Source organism: Astatotilapia calliptera, chromosome 13, assembly GCF_900246225.1.
Source record: "Astatotilapia calliptera chromosome 13, fAstCal1.2, whole genome shotgun sequence".
In the NCBI taxonomy this organism is placed as follows: Eukaryota; Metazoa; Chordata; class Actinopteri; order Cichliformes; family Cichlidae; genus Astatotilapia; species Astatotilapia calliptera.
Genome location: NC_039314.1, coordinates 30,871,972 through 30,890,821, shown reverse-complemented (window position 1 = coordinate 30,890,821; position 18,850 = coordinate 30,871,972). Strand labels below are relative to the sequence as shown.

The 18,850-nt window shown below is 40.2% G+C and overlaps 1 protein-coding gene across 4 annotated transcripts; it reads right to left on the bottom strand.

Moving 5' to 3' along the window:
• Positions 1-11: 11 nt before the first annotated feature.
• Positions 12-12,929, bottom strand: LOC113035276 (neuroblast differentiation-associated protein AHNAK). 4 transcript variants are annotated; one of them, XM_026190743.1, is made up of 7 exons: positions 12,850-12,929; positions 8,075-8,184; positions 6,384-6,464; positions 6,169-6,277; positions 5,897-6,072; positions 2,288-5,336; positions 12-1,900 (listed from the first exon to the last, which is right to left on the bottom strand). In XM_026190743.1, exons 3-7 carry the CDS (start codon positions 6,384-6,386, stop codon positions 396-398), a joined length of 4,842 nt encoding a protein of 1,613 aa, XP_026046528.1. In that variant the 5' UTR covers positions 6,387-6,464; positions 8,075-8,184; positions 12,850-12,929; the 3' UTR covers positions 12-395. The 4 variants fall into 4 exon arrangements, with proteins under 4 accessions (XP_026046528.1, XP_026046529.1, XP_026046527.1 ...); XM_026190744.1 differs by having other exon boundaries at positions 12-3,052; positions 3,638-5,336; XM_026190742.1 differs by having other exon boundaries at positions 12-3,826; positions 4,022-5,336.
• Between the last annotated feature and the right edge of the window lie 5,921 nt (positions 12,930-18,850).

Genomic DNA, 18,850 nt, shown 5'->3' with positions numbered 1-18,850 from the left:
CCATCTCTGGCTTTAATTACTGGACATTTTTATTTTGGACATTGTAATGATTTATTGAACGAAGAGTAACACATTCACACAATTCATTTATCCTTTAAAATATTTAGTAAAGCACTTGCTAGACAAAGTTTATGGTGATCACAAGCAATACTGAAAGTAAAGTAATTTCAAATTAACATTTAGAAAAAGCTTATAAATAACAGGAAAATATACATAGATTGTATCAACAACTGAACTCTATTATGCTAATTATTATTAAAACTACAACAAGATGGATGGATTAGTTACAGCTAGTCTCTCTTATGTCACAAACTAAAACATGAAAATCAGTTACGCTGCATGTATTCATACATTTATGGACTGGAGCTTCATTTATCAGGCCAACCTTTGAACGATCAGTTGGCATCAGAATCCTTGACATTAAGGCCAAGCATATTAGAAAGGCTCAGTGAATATTTGTCATTTTCATCTGATGTAGAAATATCAGGTACGGTCAGCCCCAGCGTAGACTCTGGTTTGTCTACTTTGAAAGTGCCTCCTCTGACCAAAGACGCATCTCCTGCACCTGTAGATGTATTAGCATCAAGACCTGCGCCAGTGTGTTGTAGGTCAATATCAGTTTTCTCTTCTGTTGGCGACACATTCACTGAGGACGCCTTTTCTCTTGCGATTTTCAATCTCTCCAAAATGTCAATCTTTTCTCCTCCTTTTGCTGTTGCATTCACTACTGGCAAGCGGATTCCTTTACTGAAAACAAAATCCTTCTCCTCCAAGTCAGATTTTATTGAGCTCAGTGCTTCAGTAATTCCTCCAATGCCATCAGTGTTGATTTGGGGCAGTCTGTGGAACTTGAATACAGGAACCTCCACCTCCACCACATCAGAGTCAGAGCCACTCCCCTCAAGATCTGCACTGGCATTAGTCTCAGGAGATTTTGCTTTAGATCCAAAAAGACTAAACTTTGGGATCTTGAAATGTGGCATCTTGGGCTTCTCAAGACTTGCATCTACATCTGGAGCTTTCACATCTACATCAGGTCCTTTAATATCACCTACATTTGGTGCATTCAAATCTACTGCAGGAACAGAGATGTGTGCATCTGTTGTAGGCATATCTGTGCTGACTCCAGGTACCTTAATTCCAGCCTCAACTGTGGGATTAATACTGGGAGCTTCTACTTCAGGACTTGAAAGATCAAGTTTTGGATGATTGTAATGTGGCATTTTAAAGTCACCAAGGTGGGTATTCAAATCCAGATCTGGAGTTTTCAAGTGGATATTGGAATCTTTGAGGTCTGCTTCTGGCAGGTTGACATCCAAACCTGGAGATTTCACATTGGCATCGGGTGCTTCTACTTCAATTTTTGGCATACTCGTGTCTATGTTTGGTGCTGAGAGACTACCACCAATTTTGGGTGGATAAAGGTTGACATTTGGTGTTTTCAAGCTGAGATCAGATGACTGGAGGTCAGCTTTTGGCAGATGTAGACTGGGTGCCTTGATATCAGTTTCAGGCAAACCAACATTCACATTGGGATCAATGCCAGTTTTGAGACCAGCATCAATGCCTGGAGTACCAATGTCTCCCTCAAGTTTGGGGGCTGAGAGACTCAAGTCTGATGCTTTTAGTTCAACATTGGGTGCTGTCAAGTCTGCACTGGGTAACTTTGCATTTACATCAGGAACAGACAGACCTAGATCTGGACGTTGTAGATCAGCATCAACATCAAGATTTGGTCCTTTCACTTTTGGCGCCGATGTGCCAAACTTTGGCCATTTTATTTGGGGAAGCTTGATTTTTCCTGCATGGGCATCAGCCTCTGGAGCTTGAATGTCTACACTGGGGCCTTTTAGATCAGCTTTCGGTAAATTTACGTCAAGATCTGGCGCATCAAGACCACCATTAACTTTTGGTGCAGAAAGATCAATACCAGTTTTAAGACCAGCATCAATGCCTGGAGTACCAATGTCTCCCTCAAGTTTGGGGGCTGAGAGACTCAAGTCTGATGCTTTTAGTTCAACATTGGGTGCTGTCAAGTCTGCACTGGGTAACTTTGCATTTACATCAGGAACAGACAGACCTAGATCTGGACGTTGTAGATCAGCATCAACATCAAGATTTGGTCCTTTCACTTTTGGCGCCGATGTGCCAAACTTTGGCCATTTTATTTGGGGAAGCTTGATTTTTCCTGCATGGGCATCAGCCTCTGGAGCTTGAATGTCTACACTGGGGCCTTTTAGATCAGCTTTCGGTAAATTTACGTCAAGATCTGGCGCATCAAGACCACCATTAACTTTTGGTGCAGACAAGGAGAGAGGTTCCGCTCTGAGGTTTGCACTAGGTGCATTCACTTCAGCTTTTGGTGTATCAAGACTTGCATCAATATGAGGTGTTTTTAAATCAGCATCCACACTGGGACCCTGGACTTGTGATCCTTTGAGTTTGGGAAATTTAAATTTGGGAAACTTCACCTTTGCATCAGGTGCATCAAGATCTGGACCACCAAGGTTAAGGTCTGGGCCACTGATATTGGCGTCAATATTTGATGCAGAAAGATTAACATCTGGTGCACTTATTTCTGCATCAGCCTTTTTGAGGTCCACCTCTGGTATCGTCACATTAGAGTCAATATCAGCCTTTGGACCTTTCAGTGTGCCAAATTTGGGTTTCTTGAATTGGAACCATTTGAATTTTCCAGATGGGGCTTCAATGTCAACATCTGGAGATTCTACATCAAATTTGGGGGCTTCCAGTTCAGCTTTTGGTAAATTTAGATCCACATCTGGTGCATTTATCTCACCATCCATATTTGGAGCTGAGAGATTCAAGTCAGGGGTTGAAACACCAGCATCTAAATCAACATCTGGACCATTAACCTTAGGACCCGAGATTGACCATTTTGGCTTTTTCATAGTGGGCAATTTGAGCTTTCCAGATGGAGATTCAATGTCTACATTTGGTGCTTCAACATCGGCTTTTGGTAAATTCAGATCACCATCAGGTGCTTCAGCAGACAGACTGAGGTCAGGTGCTTTCACATCAGCATCAACATCTGGGGTTTTCAACTTTGGCCCAGAAACCAAGAATTTAGGTGTTTTCAGTGTTGGGAACTTGATTTTGCCAGACGGTGGGTTTATGTCAGCATCTGGTGCTTTGATATCAAGGTCAGCTTTTGGTAAGTTCAGATCAGCATCAGGTGCTTCGGCAGACAGACTGAGGTCAGGTGCTTTCACATCAGCATCAACATCTGGACCATTAACCTTAGGACCCGAGATTGACCATTTTGGCTTTTTCATAGTGGGCAACTTTATCTTTCCAGATGGAGATTCAATGTCTACATTTGGTGCTTCAACATCAGCTTTTGGTAAATTCAGATCACCATCAGGTGCTTCAGCAGACAGACTGAGGTCAGGTACTTTCACATCAGCATCAGCATCAACATCTGGGGTTTTCACCTTTGGCCCAGAAACCAAGAATTTAGGTTTTTTCAGTGTTGGGAACTTGATTTTGCCAGAAGGTGGGTTTATGTCAGCATCTGGTGCTTTGATATCAAGGTCAGCTTTTGGTAAATTCAGATCAGCATCAGGTGCTTCAGCAGACAGACTGAGGTCAGGTGCCTTCACATCAGCATTAACATCTGGACCATTAACCTTAGGACCCGAGATTGACCATTTTGGCTTTTTCATAGTGGGCAATTTGATCTTTCCAGATGGAGATTCAATGTCTACATTTGGTGCTTCAACATCGGCTTTTGGTAAATTCAGATCACCATCAGGTGCTTCAGCAGACAGACTGAGGTCAGGTGCTTTCACATCAGCATCAACATCTGGGGTTTTCACCTTTGGCCCAGAAACCAAGAATTTAGGTTTTTTCAGTGTTGGGAACTTGATTTTGCCAGAAGGTGGGTTTATGTCAGCATCTGGTGCTTTGATATCAAGGTCAGCTTTTGGTAAATTCAGATCAGCATCAGGTGCTTCAGCAGACAGACTGAGGTCAGGTGCTTTCACATCAGCATCAACATCAACATCAACATCTGGAGCTTTCACCTTTGGCCCAGAAACCAAGAATTTAGGTTTTCTCAGTGTTGGGAACTTGATTTTGCCAGACGGTGGATTTATGTCAGCATCTGGTGCTTTGATATCAACGTCAGCTTTGGGTAAATTGAGGCTCACGTCAGGTGTACTAATCTCCCCATCAATTTTTGGAACTGAAGCATCTGGTGGGCTTAAATCTGCATTGAGGTCCATATCAGCTTTTGGCCCATTAAGTTTGGATTTTTTCCACTTTAGATGAGGCCAGTTAATTTTTCCTGAAGGAGCATCAATGTCAGCGTCTGGGGCATGAACATCTACACCCGGGGCCTTTAGCTCTGTTTCTGGAAGACTCAGCTCAGCATTTGGTACATTAATGTCACCCTCAATCTTTGGAGCTGAAAGACTTAAATCAGGTTTCTTTAGGTCTGCATCCATGTCCAAGTCTGCTTTTGATCCTTCAAGTTTGGGCTTCTTCCATTTCAGGTGAGGCCAGTTGATCTTACCAGAAGGGGCATCAACGTTAAGATCTGGGGTTTGAACATCTAGATCAGGGCCTTTAATATCAGCTTGAGCTGAGCCAACATTCACATCTGGGGTACTTAGATCACCATCAATCTTTGGTGTGGAAATGCTGGCATTAGGTGTGGACAGGTCAGCATCTGGTCCTTTGAGTTTTTGACTTTTCCATTTTAGATGGGGCCACTTGATTTTCCCTGAGGGTGCCTCAATATTAGCATCTGGGGCCTTTACATTTACATCAGGACTATTCAAATCCACTTTTGGCCCATTCAGCTCCAAATCATTACTTTTCAAATCTAACTTTGGAGCTGACAGGTTGAGGTCTGGTCTCTCCATACTTCCACTGACTGAAGGAAGACCTGGATCACCAGAGACATCAATGTCTGCTTTTGGTGCATCAAGATCAGGTAGATTGAAGTGTGGCATTGTGAATTTCGGGGCCTTGTGTTTCATTTTGCCTTCGACTTCTGGTTTGTTGATGTCTAGTGTTGCAATGGGAGTGTTAAGATTGGGAGCTGAGACACTGATATCAGGTACTTCTAGGGTTCCACTTGAATCTGATTTTATGTCTGGCATTGTAAGCCCTGCGGAGGGCATTTTAAATGTGGCACCAGCAGCAGTTGATGGCTTATTTAGGCTAAGACTGGGAAGGTCTCCATTAAGAGTCGGTTCACTTATTTTTACCCCCAACCCTTGTGCATCATTAAGCTTTCCATTCAGGCCATCAAGGGAAACGGTTGGTCCCTGAGCTGATGCATCCAGCGATAGATCCTTCTGTAATATCTGTTGGTAATTAAAAAAACAAAATTAAAGCACTAACTTTATGACTATTAACCAAAATTGTATTCTGAGCAGCACAAATCATGTCCAGTTCATCTGCACTGCAGCAAGGTGGGGGTAGAAATGGGAAATAGAAGATGTCATGGACGAATAGGATGGACTAGATTAAGTAAATCACCACCACCTCACAAAACGTCCCCATACATTAGGTCACTTGCATCAGTAAAATATATATATTGTATGTTGAAATAAGCAAACTGACCCGTCTTCTTAGAAAGCACTGATATGCTTACTATTGCTTAATTTTGGTAACAGATTCGAGAAAAAGATTTTTACGTAGGGGATTTTAGGCTTCACATATGCAGTTTTTAGAAAAAGGATTTAATGTCTAACTGGATATCTTTTCAGATATATTGTGATTTGACAGTTTATTGAAATACTAAAAGTCAATATTTCAACAGTTCTCATACACAAAAAGGTTTAAAAATGTATAAATAAAAACAGATTTTATGGTGTTTCCTATAATAACATAAACCAAATGTTCCCCACAGCTTGATGCTTACCGCTGCCGAATCTTTGAGACCTACTCCCAAAGAGCCAAGGTCAACACCGGGGTTCAAGTCCTTCTCTGTCAGAAGATTTATGTTGCTTTCGTACGGCTCCAGCACCTTCAAGATTTTCTCCACATCGTTTTTCTCAAGTTTACCAAGTTGTATTGTTGCTGCAACAAACCTTTCTCCTGAAAGGAGCAGAAATAATGTCACATTCTTTTTTTCTATTAGTGCTTATTGAATTTTCAAAACTAACAAAAATGAATCTGAAATGTTTATCTTACCACTTTTTGGAGAGATTGTGTTGTCTTTGATTCCTGCAACAACAACTCCTTTCTCAGCGTTATCCAGCACGAGGCTTTCTGAGAAGCTTGCACTCTTGCTGTCCTGGTCCTTTGACAGTGGTTAGAATACACAGTGTGAGATTTTTACATCAGGCAATGTTTACATTTTTGTGTATGATTGTCAGCCACTGTATGTCTAACATTGTTATACTTACCATTATTTCTATTACATGCACATCCACATCACAGAATTCATATGACAATTCAAGCGAATGTGGGAACTACAGCAATATTATCTGTGAAACACAAAAGAAAGCAGAGGGAGCTTTTACTTAAAGCTGACACCGACTAAGTAAGATGCAGGGAAGCAATGCTGAATGTCGTTTTTGTAGGTAAAAGTAAAATCAGATCATTTTATTTTTTCTAAAAGCTGTACTCTTTCTGATCTCTCATCACAAACAATGCAGCAACATGCAGCTTTCAGCTTATTAATAAAAACACTGGTTTAGGTATACTGTAGGTGCAGCTAAAAAATAGTGTGTCACTGTTTCTACCCGTGCAATAACATTTTTGTAATACCTGATAATACTATCCACATGAAGACACACAAGTGAAACGCGTTTTGTTTCTTTAAAGAAGAGCTGGTACTTTTATTTATTTTTTCCTGATTCTGAACTGACAGAGAAACTCTGACGCCCACAAACCACATTGTCTCACACTTCAGGAATCTAAAGCCTTTGCCAGGTTTGTTAAGGTGTATGTAGGCATCTAAACCAGTTGGTTTGGATGCATTCTGACTGACACACACTGGATTCGACCACACCTCAACACATTCGCATATAAACACTAACGTAATTCACTTGCAGCAGTGTCGAATAGAAAATGAGGGAGCAGGTTTTAGACATGCTGTGATAAAAACCCTAAACTCAAGAGCGTCTGCTTCATCAGGTTTATACTGTCCAGCAGAGCTAAGAGTCAGACGATCGTCAACACCATGCTTTTAAATTCAACTCAAAAAAGAAATCAGATGTGGTAAAAACAGTCACTCAAATTGAAACAAACAGGACTTATGAAAAAAAAAAAAACAATACTTACAAAACTAACTGCTAATTGATTATTATTGGCCAACACCCACTGGTAATAACACAGTCCATCCCAGGAGTTCTCTTTCTTTAAATATAGAAACTACTAACCAGGTAATAACCAGATGACAGTAGATAAATCTAATTCTTCAGTGAGAGCTCAGAAAACTGTAGTCATATGCTCAACGATGCTGTTTCAGGCATTCTTGACTTGCAAGGAAACTGGGCAGTGGTTTTAGGCTCTACCTTATGGTTCCCCAAACCAGCGATGAGCAACAAACAGGAAAGGCAGTGAAGTCACAAGACACTTCTTAAAAAACTAATTGCATTGCCGTTAATAGGTGTATCCAGGGTGGCAACGTTTTGAGAAACAACTTCAATCAAACAGGGTGTGAGCCCAGTGACAGCAGAGTCTGGCATGCCCACAGTTGTGGTCAACCTGTTTTAAAATCTTTACGCTAGACAAACTCTGCAGTTTGGTGCTGACATACAAGTACAACAATTTAAAAAAAAATCAATGACACCAGAGGCAAAACATAAGCAAACGCCTCATCCTTAAATGGCTTCAGTATTAATTCAGACTTTCCACCCAAGTCTGTGAGAGGACGGGGGTCAGTCTCAGTACTCGAATGAAAACATAAATGTAACTGATGTGAAGTACAGAGATGAACCTATACCAACTACAATGTACATTTTACTGAAATGCAATTTTTAGATTTTGAAATGAATAAACATTAAGGTATTTTTTTTTTATCAAATCTCCTCCAATTTATTCCAATCATAGATTGTGCCATAACAACCAAACTGAGATTTGATGGACTTACCGTGTGCCAAAGACACCGTCTCCTTAGGAAAGCCTAGGGCCAGATGTCTCCTCTTCAGTGTATCACTGCTGCTCTGTGGGCAGGACGAGGTGAAGCTGCCAGTTGAATACCTATAATGCAGGCAAACAGGTTAGGCAGCATCAGGACCGCCTCTTTTGGAGCCCCCTTGCAACAAATCCGCACACACAGACACACACCCCCACACACCTTAACTTCAGACTAGGCCTTTAGGCAGCCGAAACCTGACTAGAAAGCACAAGAGAAAGATGTATGAGTGAGAAACACCACTCCTTATCAACAGGACTAACCAGGTCCACAAAGGTACAAACAAGCAGCAACACTTGCTTACACTTCATTTTGCCTCAGTGTCTATTTTTTTAAACAGTTGTTTGGTAGTTAAAGACTCCTGATTATCTACATTCCTTATAAACTGCCATATTTAATGCTGCACTCATTTTTATTCATTTTGGTATACTTGTACATATTTAGTACACTGAAATTTAACAAGAATAAGAAGTAAACGTGATTATATTTCAAGCTTGTAATCCAATTTTCACAGCACAATGACCTGATGAGGTGCTAGGACAGCAGGATTAAAAGCCTGTAAAAACTGAAACAGATATAAATGTTCTTGTGTTTAAAAACATCCATTTCCCCCCAGTTGCACCAACCTCTCAAAGTGCTTTAGTCCTCGACCACATTTGACCATACCTTCATAAAGAGCTGTATTTTGTATACTTCCAAGCACTTTGTCTACTCCACATCCATGGTCAATTTAGAATCAAAAACCTAGCATGTATGTGTTTGGTGTGTAGGAAGAAGGCCCAGAGAAAACCCCCACAGGCACAGGGAAAGCATGCCAGCTCCACAAAGAAACACTTGTTAATGGCTTCACGGGCTTCAAAGTCACACAATTGGCATTTTGCTTTACAGCTAATGATTGTCAAATGGGCTACAAGTCAACCTCTAGCAGCAAGAGTGCACACGCTTCAGTGTCAGTGAACTCAACAGTAAAAACTAAGCAAACCATGAGTCCAAATATTTCCAGTGTTTGTGCTAAGCTAACTGATAGCTAGCTTCCTAAATAGTTTGTAAAGCACTTGAGCGTGTAAGGCTAAAAGCTGCACGCTCAGTTTGCAGCATCCAAAGAATTATGTCGGACACTTTCTTAAACATGAAATTAGGTTCAACGCAGGACTTTTCATATTCATAATTTAAACATATTCTGAGAGCATGTAGACATCAAAGCCCTCCAACAAATACAACAGTGAAATAATGTTTAGTCTTGACCATTCACTAAAATAAATCAAATTCAAATTTTATTTGTCACGTACACAGTCATACACAGTACGATATGCAGTGAAATGCTTGGACAACTGCTCGTGACCTAAAGAAAACAAAAAAGGAAAAGGCTATGAATAAGAAAGGAAATAAATATGAAAAATTAAAAAGGGTAAATTTAACTAGGAAGGAATAAAATATAAATTAAGGTTAAAAATGAAATAACTGTACAACACAAATTAGAATGAAGGGTAAATTTAACTGGGAAGAATAAGATAAATATATAAATTAAAGTTGAAAATAAAATAACTGTACAACAAAATACACAATATAGAACTATATAAGAATGTATGAAGAAATCTAAATCTAAATAAATATATACACAATAACAGCAGCTGTACAAGTATTAACTGGAAACACTACTTTATAATGAGAATGTCGTTTTTGCATTACAACATAACACAATGGACAAACATAATATAAATTATTTGCAATCAAATTTAACAAAAGTCTGCAACAACAACCTTCAGCACACAGCCCAGTATGACACTGCTCCTCTTGGAGCTCAGTTACAGACTTTCTCTGAAACCTTTTTTTGGCTGACAGTTGGCCCGTGCTGTGCAACACCCCCACACTTCCACTGCTGATTTTACTGCCTCAATAACTTGTCGGCTGACCGACTGTGAGTCTGCCTTGTGTGTCATGGGCCTGCCATACTAATAAGGTGCCACTTTGTTTAGGTGTTGAAACAATTCTGTCAGACATTTTCGGAGAACAACTTATAATGATGACGAACTGGAGTGGCATTTTCCCGCAAAGCATTTTAGCTATTCTGCAGAGAATGTCACCTGAAAAGCCGTACCCGACTGTGCAGCAAGTCACTACCCAACCCATGTGACCAGTTAATACAATGTGATGACTGTGTAGAAGAGACACTCAGAAGGGTGTTGTCAATGTAAAATGATAGCAAAACACAGATCAACAGAAACTTGAATTCCCAAGAAACAGGAGGAGTCACTTCATGTATTACGATTTTACTGTGTCTATTTCTTTAAGTGAGAGAGATCATTGATCACACAAGGGCCAAGCAGAGCTCCATCTTCAGCTCCATCTGAGAGAAACACCCCTGGAATATTTCTGAAGGTGATAAACCAACCTTACGTTTCTAACAGTGAAATAAAAATCAACCAGAAGTGAGGGACAATTCCTGAGTATAAAAAGTATAGATTGCAATTTTCTGCTAAACCTTAACTTAGACAGACTTCAGCAGTGTGACAACATGCCACAGAGCATTATTGGAGCATTAAAATCTCTAGTGGCTGCCACTGTAGCTGGTGGATATCTGGATAATGGATGTAAATTTCCTTCAGGGTAAATAAAGAGTCTATGTATACCAAAACTTGCTGTTTCATGTGCAGTCATCAATATGTTTCTCTTGCTGTCCACAAAGACCGTTTAGAGTCATTGCGACATTACTGATCAGCAAAACTTTTACTACAAATGCAAATGAAGCAAGAAGCATCTGGTACCTAACTTCAGCCTCCTGCTGACAAATTCTAATGCAGATACCCATTAATACAGATTACAGTTGATTCAGAAGATCTGTCCTTTCTCCTGGTTTATAATAATTGCTATAGGGCTCAGTGCCCAAACAGCATCTCGAATACTGCGAGACAGTATGTCAAACTGAGGCACTCGCACAACGGGCAAACTTCAAAACAGCAGTTGTGGTAAATGTGGCTGCGGCACCTTCGCTGAACACATCACTCAAGCAGCAGAATGTGTTACAAAAATCATCCTCCACTTACATCTATGTGGGCATGTATGTCTGTGTGAGTCCTATTTTCATTTGTATGACCACACCAACCTTAAATGGAAACAAATGTGTAGGTTAAGTTTTCGTCATCACAGCCCTAGAGGCTCTTGACTCTGAGGCGAGATGAATCACTTCATCGCTACTCTGTATTTACGTTTTGAGGAACTAAATCCACACTGTATACAACAGGCAACTCAAGGCCTCGAGTGCTGTGTCCTGAACCGCTGATTTAAATGGCTAAATGACCTGAAGTTCTCCAGAGGCCTGCTAATGAACTAATCATGTGATTCAGATGTGCTGACCCAGGGCGAGATCTAAAACCTGCAGGACACCGGCACTCGAGACCTGGAGCTGGATATCCCTGATATACAGTCACTAATCAAAAATCTCTGAGCTAGTTTCCAGGACTTAAGATAAGTTTTACGACTTTCCATTTGTGGCTGTTGATATCTAAAATATCCTGTTACAGAGCATGACGAGTCTTTTTTAATGAAATAACTTTCAATTTTTGCCATATGCACGAGAAAGGATACAGGGCCAAAGGTTTGGGTATGCACTTCATAATGTACATATTATTTTTATATCCATCAGTCATTGTAATGATCTACCTTTTAATTACACATTTACTCATGTAGACCTTGTTAATACTGGGTTGGAACCCCTTTGTCCTTTAGAAATCCTACATTCTTTGCTTGCCCTTCTCAGATTTTGGTTCGTACTGCCACCATAGCAGCACAGTTGCACGTCCACTGTCAAGTTCAGGAAGCCAATTTGAGATGATTCGAGTTTTGTGACATGGTTTGTTATGCTTCTGGAAGACTGTGGTCTCACAGGGATAAATGTGGTCAGCAACAATAACCATGTAGGCTGTGACATCTAAACAGTGTTCAGTTGGTATTCAGAGGCCAAAACGTGCAAAGCAAACATCCCCTACATTGTGACAGCACCAGTCTGAACCACTCATACAAGACAGGACGGATCTTTTCATGTTGTTTTCGCTAAATTCTGATCCAAAAATCAAAACTCATCAGACCAGGCAACATTTTCCTATAGTTCCACTGTCCAATGTTGGTGAGCCAGCGCCAACTGGAGCCTCAGTTTACTGTGGTTAACTGCTGCAACAGTCCATCTACTTCAAGTTTCAATGTTTTGGACATTCAGAGATGCTCTTCTGCATACCTTTGTTGCAACGAGGGGTTATTGAGTTACTGTAGCTCACAGCAGTCTGCACATTCTCCCAGACATTAACAACATATGATTGCTCGCTATAGACTATATATGGTTTTTTGACAATTCCCTGAAAAACCTGGAGATGGCTGTTTTGAGTTGATCCGAGTTCATAAAGTACTCAGATCAGCTCATCCGACCTACTTAAGGAAAGGATGGTCATTTGGACTAACAAAACCTGTCTGTTACATCAAAGTATCACTTATAAAAAACAATCTTAGCATCCTATGTATTTCAAAAGAAAGGTGACTACTGACTCAAAATATGTTTGTTTGGTTTGTTTTTTAAGAGGAGTTCAGAATAAGGCACCAGGCTGTAAGCCATATGTGTTCAAACTTGTATTTTCATTTGTTTTGGCTTTGAATATATAATTAAAATCTTAAAGGAGAAAATTACTGACGGCTAAATCAACACTAGTTTGATAAACAGAGAAAAACCTATTTTGACTTACACTTGCGACGTGCATGCAGCACAACAGGAAACTCCAACACCATCAAACAATGATTTGGAACAGCTGAATTCAGTCAGACTAATGGGCATGAGAAGTAAAAACAAAGGAAACAGCACTGGGAATCAAAATGTCAAAATAAAACAGGAAGTACACAAAAAGGGGTTAAAAAAGAGAGTAAAACATTTACCAGAACAGGAACTGAGGAATGTATAAAAGACAACATTCAAAACTTCAAATAGCCATTTTTAAATATTGGATCACTCAATTGTAACAAATCAGTAACATTCACACCCATTTCAAGAGACAGCTGTGAGAAAATTCTGCCTTTTTATTTGTTCTGCAGCTATTTCTACATATGTTATCTGGATAATGTCTGATTCATGAATGTGCTACATTCACCTTATCACAACCGCGCCCGTGTCAAGTCAGCCCTGTGCCAAGATAATGTTATTGCTGTGTGTGAGGGCTGGTGTCCTTTGTATTTCATCTTTTTCATTCAAGTTTAATTTAATCACAAAGAAAGTTTAAAGATAAGGTTCAGAGAAGAATATAAAGGAATTAAAATGGCATTAAATCATCTTTACTTCAATCTCTAAACTCTTTTACACAATGTGTCACAATGATTGCTCTCAGTTGGACAGCTCCATATGAAGCACTTTACTAGAAATTCATAGTAAACATACCTTGTGTGCCACAGACTGCTCCCAAACACGAGGGGACAAGTAATACCTCTAAAACACTTAAGTTGGCTTTATTAAACGTTAGATCTTTAGCTGGGAAAACATTTTTAATTAATGATTTAATCACTGAGCACAGCCTTGATTTTATGTTTTTAACTGAAACTTGGTTGGACCAAAGTAACAGTGGAGCTGTCCTCATCGAGACGACCCCTCCTAACTACAGTTTTATCAGTGAGGTCAGGGTGAGCAGGAGAGGAGGAGGGGTTGCTGTCTTATTTAATGAATCATTTCAATGTAAGCAGCTATCTCCTGGAAGTTTTCAGTCTTTTGAATATGTGGCTTTACAGCTGAAGGCCCCATCCAAAGTTGTTTCTTAATGTTTACAGGCCTCCCAAATACTGCACAGACTTTTTTAATGACCTCAGTGAACTGCTGTCTGTGATCTGTGTTGATTTCGACTGTGTAATTATTGTTGGGGATTTTAACATTCATGTGGACAACCCTCAGGACAAAGGGACTAAAGACCTGAGTAACACTCTGGGCAACTTTGGGCTGACTCAGCATGTAACAGAGGCCACACATAACAGAGGACACACTCTTGACCTACTGATCTCCAAAGGCCTGAGCATTTCAAAGGTTACTGTGTCTGATGTGGGCCTGTCTGATCATTACTGTGTTTTCTTTGAAAGTAAAATCTCAGCCCACACAAATATATCAACAGCAGTGATCACAAAACGGTGTATAACTGAACACAGTAGTGCAATTTTTAACCAGGTCTTCCCATTAACACCTGACCTGTCCAGAGGGTCAGTCAATGAGCTCGTCAATAGCTTCAATGCTAACATGTTAAATGTAATGGATACTATTGCCCCCATTAAGGTGAAGGTTATCTCTGGAAGGAAAAAGTCTCCATGGAGAAACTCCACACTGGTGAAAAAAGAAAAAAGAGAGTGTAGGAAAGCTGAGCGCAGATGGAGAAAAACAAACCTCCAGGTTCATTATGACATTTATAAAGAGAAACTTCACAATTATAATTTACAACTGAGGAGTGCAAGGAGGTCCTACTTCTCTGACATCATCACTAAAAACAGCCATAATGCTCGGGTCTTATTTTCTACAGTTGACAGGCTAACAAACCCTCCTGTGTCAGTGGCAGCTGAACTTCATTCAACCATGGCCTGCAATGACTTTGCCAAATTCTTCACTGAAAAAATCCAAAAAATTAGACAAGCAATTGGTACATCAACAGCAGATCCAGGATATGTACTGTGTCCACCAAAAAACTGTTTAAACACCATGAAACAGTTTCACCCTATTAACAGCAAAGACCTGGAGGACATCTTAGGTCAACTGAACTCCTCCTCCTGCTGTTTAGATGTCCTGCCAACAAGTTTTTTCAAAAAGGTCTCAAAGACTTTAGAGTCAGACCTGTTACAGATCGTCAACTTTTCTTTATTATCAGGTGTGTTTCCAGAATCACTAAAAACTGCTGTAATCAAACCTATACTGAAAAAGGACAATCTTGACAAGACACAAATGAACAACTACAGGCCGATCTCAAATCTCCCATTTTTAAGTAAGATCATTGAAAAAGCAGTTTCCCAACAGCTCAGTTACTTCTTAAAACAGAATAATTGCTACGATGCCTTCCAGTCAGGTTTTAGACAGAACCACAGCACTGAAACCGCTCTGACCAAAGTGTTTAATGACATATGTCTGAATACAGACAGTGGAAAAATGTCAGTCTTAGTTTTACTGGATCTCAGTGCAGCATTTGATACAGTTGACCACAACATATTACTCAAACGACTGGAGAACTGGGCAGGTCTTTCAGGAACTGTACTAAACTGGTTCAAAACATACTTAGAAAACAGGAAATACTTTGTATCAATAGGTAACTTCACATCTGAGCAGACAAGTATCACATGTGGAGTTCCCCAAGGTTCCATCTTGGGACCCCCTCTGTTTAACATCTACATGCTCCCACTGGCACAGATTATAAAGAACAACAAAATAAACTATCACAGCTATGCAGATGACACACAAATATATATCACAATGTCACCAGGAGGCCGAGGCCCTGTACAGGCTCTTGGTAAATGCATTGAGGAAATCAATGACTGGTTGTGCCACAATTTTCTCCAGCTAAACAAAAACAAAACTGAGGTAATAGTCTTTGGCGCCAAAGAAAAACGATTACAGGTCACCAGAGAACTTCAATCTATACATCTAAAAACCACAAACCAGGCGAGAAATTTGGGTGTAGTGATGGATGCAGACCTAAACTTAGAAAAACACATTAAGACAATAACAAAGTCAGCTTACTATCACCTCAAGAATATATCAAGGATAAAAGATCTGATGTCTCAACAGGACCTGGAAAAACTAGTCCATGCATTCATCTTTAGTAGGCTTGATTACTGTAACAGCATCTTTACAGGTCTACCTAAAAAAATCAGTCAGACAACTACAGCTCATTCAGAACTCTGCTGCTCGAGTCCTCACTAAGACCAAAACAGTGGACCACATCAGTCCAGCTCTGAGGTCTTTACACTGGCTGCCTGTCCGTCAGAGGATAGACTTTAAAGTTTTGATGCTGGTCTATAAAGCTCTGAATGGTTTAGGACCAAAATACATCAATGACCTCCTGACCCAGTATGAACCATCCAGATCCCTCAGGTCATCTGGATCCGGTCTTTTATCAGTTCCCAGAGTCAGAACCAGACACGGAGAAGCTGCATTCAGCTTTTATGCTCCTTATATCTGGAACAAACTCCCAGAAAGCCTCAGATCAGCTGAAACACTCAGTTTATTTAAATCCAGGTTGAAGACTCACCTGTTCTCAGCTGCATTTGAATAAAGCACCAAATCCACACTTTTAAGCTTAAATTTCAAAACTTACATTAACTACTGATTTTATCTACTGTTCTGATTTTATCTGTTTTGATTTTATATACTGTTGTTTGTTTGTTTGTTTGTTTGTTTTCTTGTTTTAATCAATTTTAAATCATGCTTTTTATTTGTTTTTGTTTCTAATGTCTCTGTAAAGCACTTTGAATCACCTTGTTGGTGAATTGTGCTATACAAATAAACTTGCCTTGCCTTGCCTTGATGTACCAGTCCCATATCTGCCACTGGCATTAATATCTGTCCATATGCATGATGGAGGCTTCTGAAGGAGCAGCGGTTTTGTGGTTTTTAGAAATGAAAGAAATACATAGTCAGTAATGGATTTCCCAAAAAACAAGAACATATTTGTTTGGATTTCCAGTCAAACGAGCAAAAGGTGACAGTATATAGCAAGTATGCAGGTGTTGAGGGTGCAGGTGCGCAGATGAGGGGGGTGTTGTTTATACATGTCTGTTAGCTGGGGGATGATTTTTCTAGAATCTGGGAAATGGAGGAAGAACACACACTGGTCTTCGATTCATGTTACATTCACTGCCTTTACTTCAGGTTGGAACTTGTGCCGTTTAATGAATACCTGTGGAGCGTTGTTGAGCAGGATGTTTGTGCATGTGCACGTGTATACACACACACACACACACACACACCTCCTGCACTGTTATAGCAGTACTGGTATTACGTCGGGTGATGTATTGTAGGCTTTGCAGCACAGGATTGCTTTGTGCATGTGGATAGGTACATGGACATTGTAATTCTGGTTACTGCCTAACTATGTTATCTGCTAAGTTGTAGCCATAGTGAGGAAGGCATGTGGAGTATGTGGAAGAAACTGAGCATTAGACGCTGCTCTGAGCTAGTACTGAAAGGAACACAAACATAGCCTCATTCATTCAAATTACAAAAGTGTGTCAAGGGTTACATATTTCATGTTAAGCAGAGCCCAACCTCATCAGAGCCTGTGTAAACTATGCTGTTGTACTTGAATATAGAACAAATCTAGAGGATTGTTCAGGTTGTCTACTTAACTGGGAGTCAAAGTACTAGTCTGGGTTTGATATTATCCAAAAGACCTCAAGTTAAATCAGAATTAGAATTAGAATACGGTACGCTGAAATGACTGTTACAGGAATCAGACTAAACTGACAGCCACAGGGAAACACCTCTGAAAAACTTGGGCAGTTATTAATAAAGATGTGTGAAAACCCCCCCAAAAAGCGATGCATCAGAATTCCACTATAGACACTACAAAACTGTAGCTACATGAACGCCTCACAACACGAGCGCCTTTGGCAAAACTACCACGCAGGAGGAAAACTGAAGTACATCATTCACAGTTATACGCTCAAACAAACACAGGAGCAGAAAGAACAGGTGAGGAGTGGTTTTTGGAAATGGCACGACCCCTGTGCATTTCGAATTTATCATACGTCCGATTTGAATGTACACAGTGGAAATATAACACCAGGCGAAATTAAAGTGACTGACATAGGACCCCCCCCTCCCCCGGCTGTGAGGATGTGGTGACTCGGTGGTGAGAAGACTTCCTTCCAGACTAAGAGTCACTACAAGTTGGAAACAGTGTTGCGTCTTTAACTCTTACATTAGAAGCACGCTTTTCAGAATTTCCCAGTCAGGTGTAACAATGGCAATAAAGCTCTCCACCAAGGCTACATCTGCTCCAGGACCAAGACTCCAGTATGGCATGACCAAAATATGCTAGGTATGTCTAATAGAGGCCTAAACACCAAGAGCTTTATGTGGTTATTACTGGATATGCGAGCACATCCATAATATACAGTAGAAGTCGTGTATTGGAAAATATGCAGCATCGCCAATAAATGGAACGTGTGACTGGAAGGCACCTAAAAGAAGCATTAAAGTGGGCTATATAGTAGCCTGTATCATTGTTAGTGTGTGCCATTACCAGTGTGGGATTCACAGATTTGCATGATAGTGATCAAAGTGTAGGTGTGCAGAGAGGAGCTGTGAAATGTTCCATTAGGCTCATATGGTATGATATGAATGATGTATACTAATAATATAGAGGATAGACAAGATGTAAATGTGGTCAGTGTAACTGTCTTTTCTTGTAAATCAGTTCTAGCTTTTTGTCACTGTTGGTAATGAGTCCACATTTGATCTGCTCTGTGCTTTTTGCCTGTGTTTGCCAAACAGCTGAAACTTCACAACAGGCCCAGGACACGTGTGTATAGCATGTAAACAGTAAAGATAATATAATGGTGCATTTATTCTTCTGTGATTGATCAGGAATCGACTTTGTAGTGCTGATCGTTTCTGCACATGTCATGTGTTTGAAGGGGAATGTGGTGGCACTGCATTCTCACATACTTTTGTTCAGAGCGGACACATTTTAGTTCTTACTGTTTCAGATTTACACGTGTGACACACAGGAT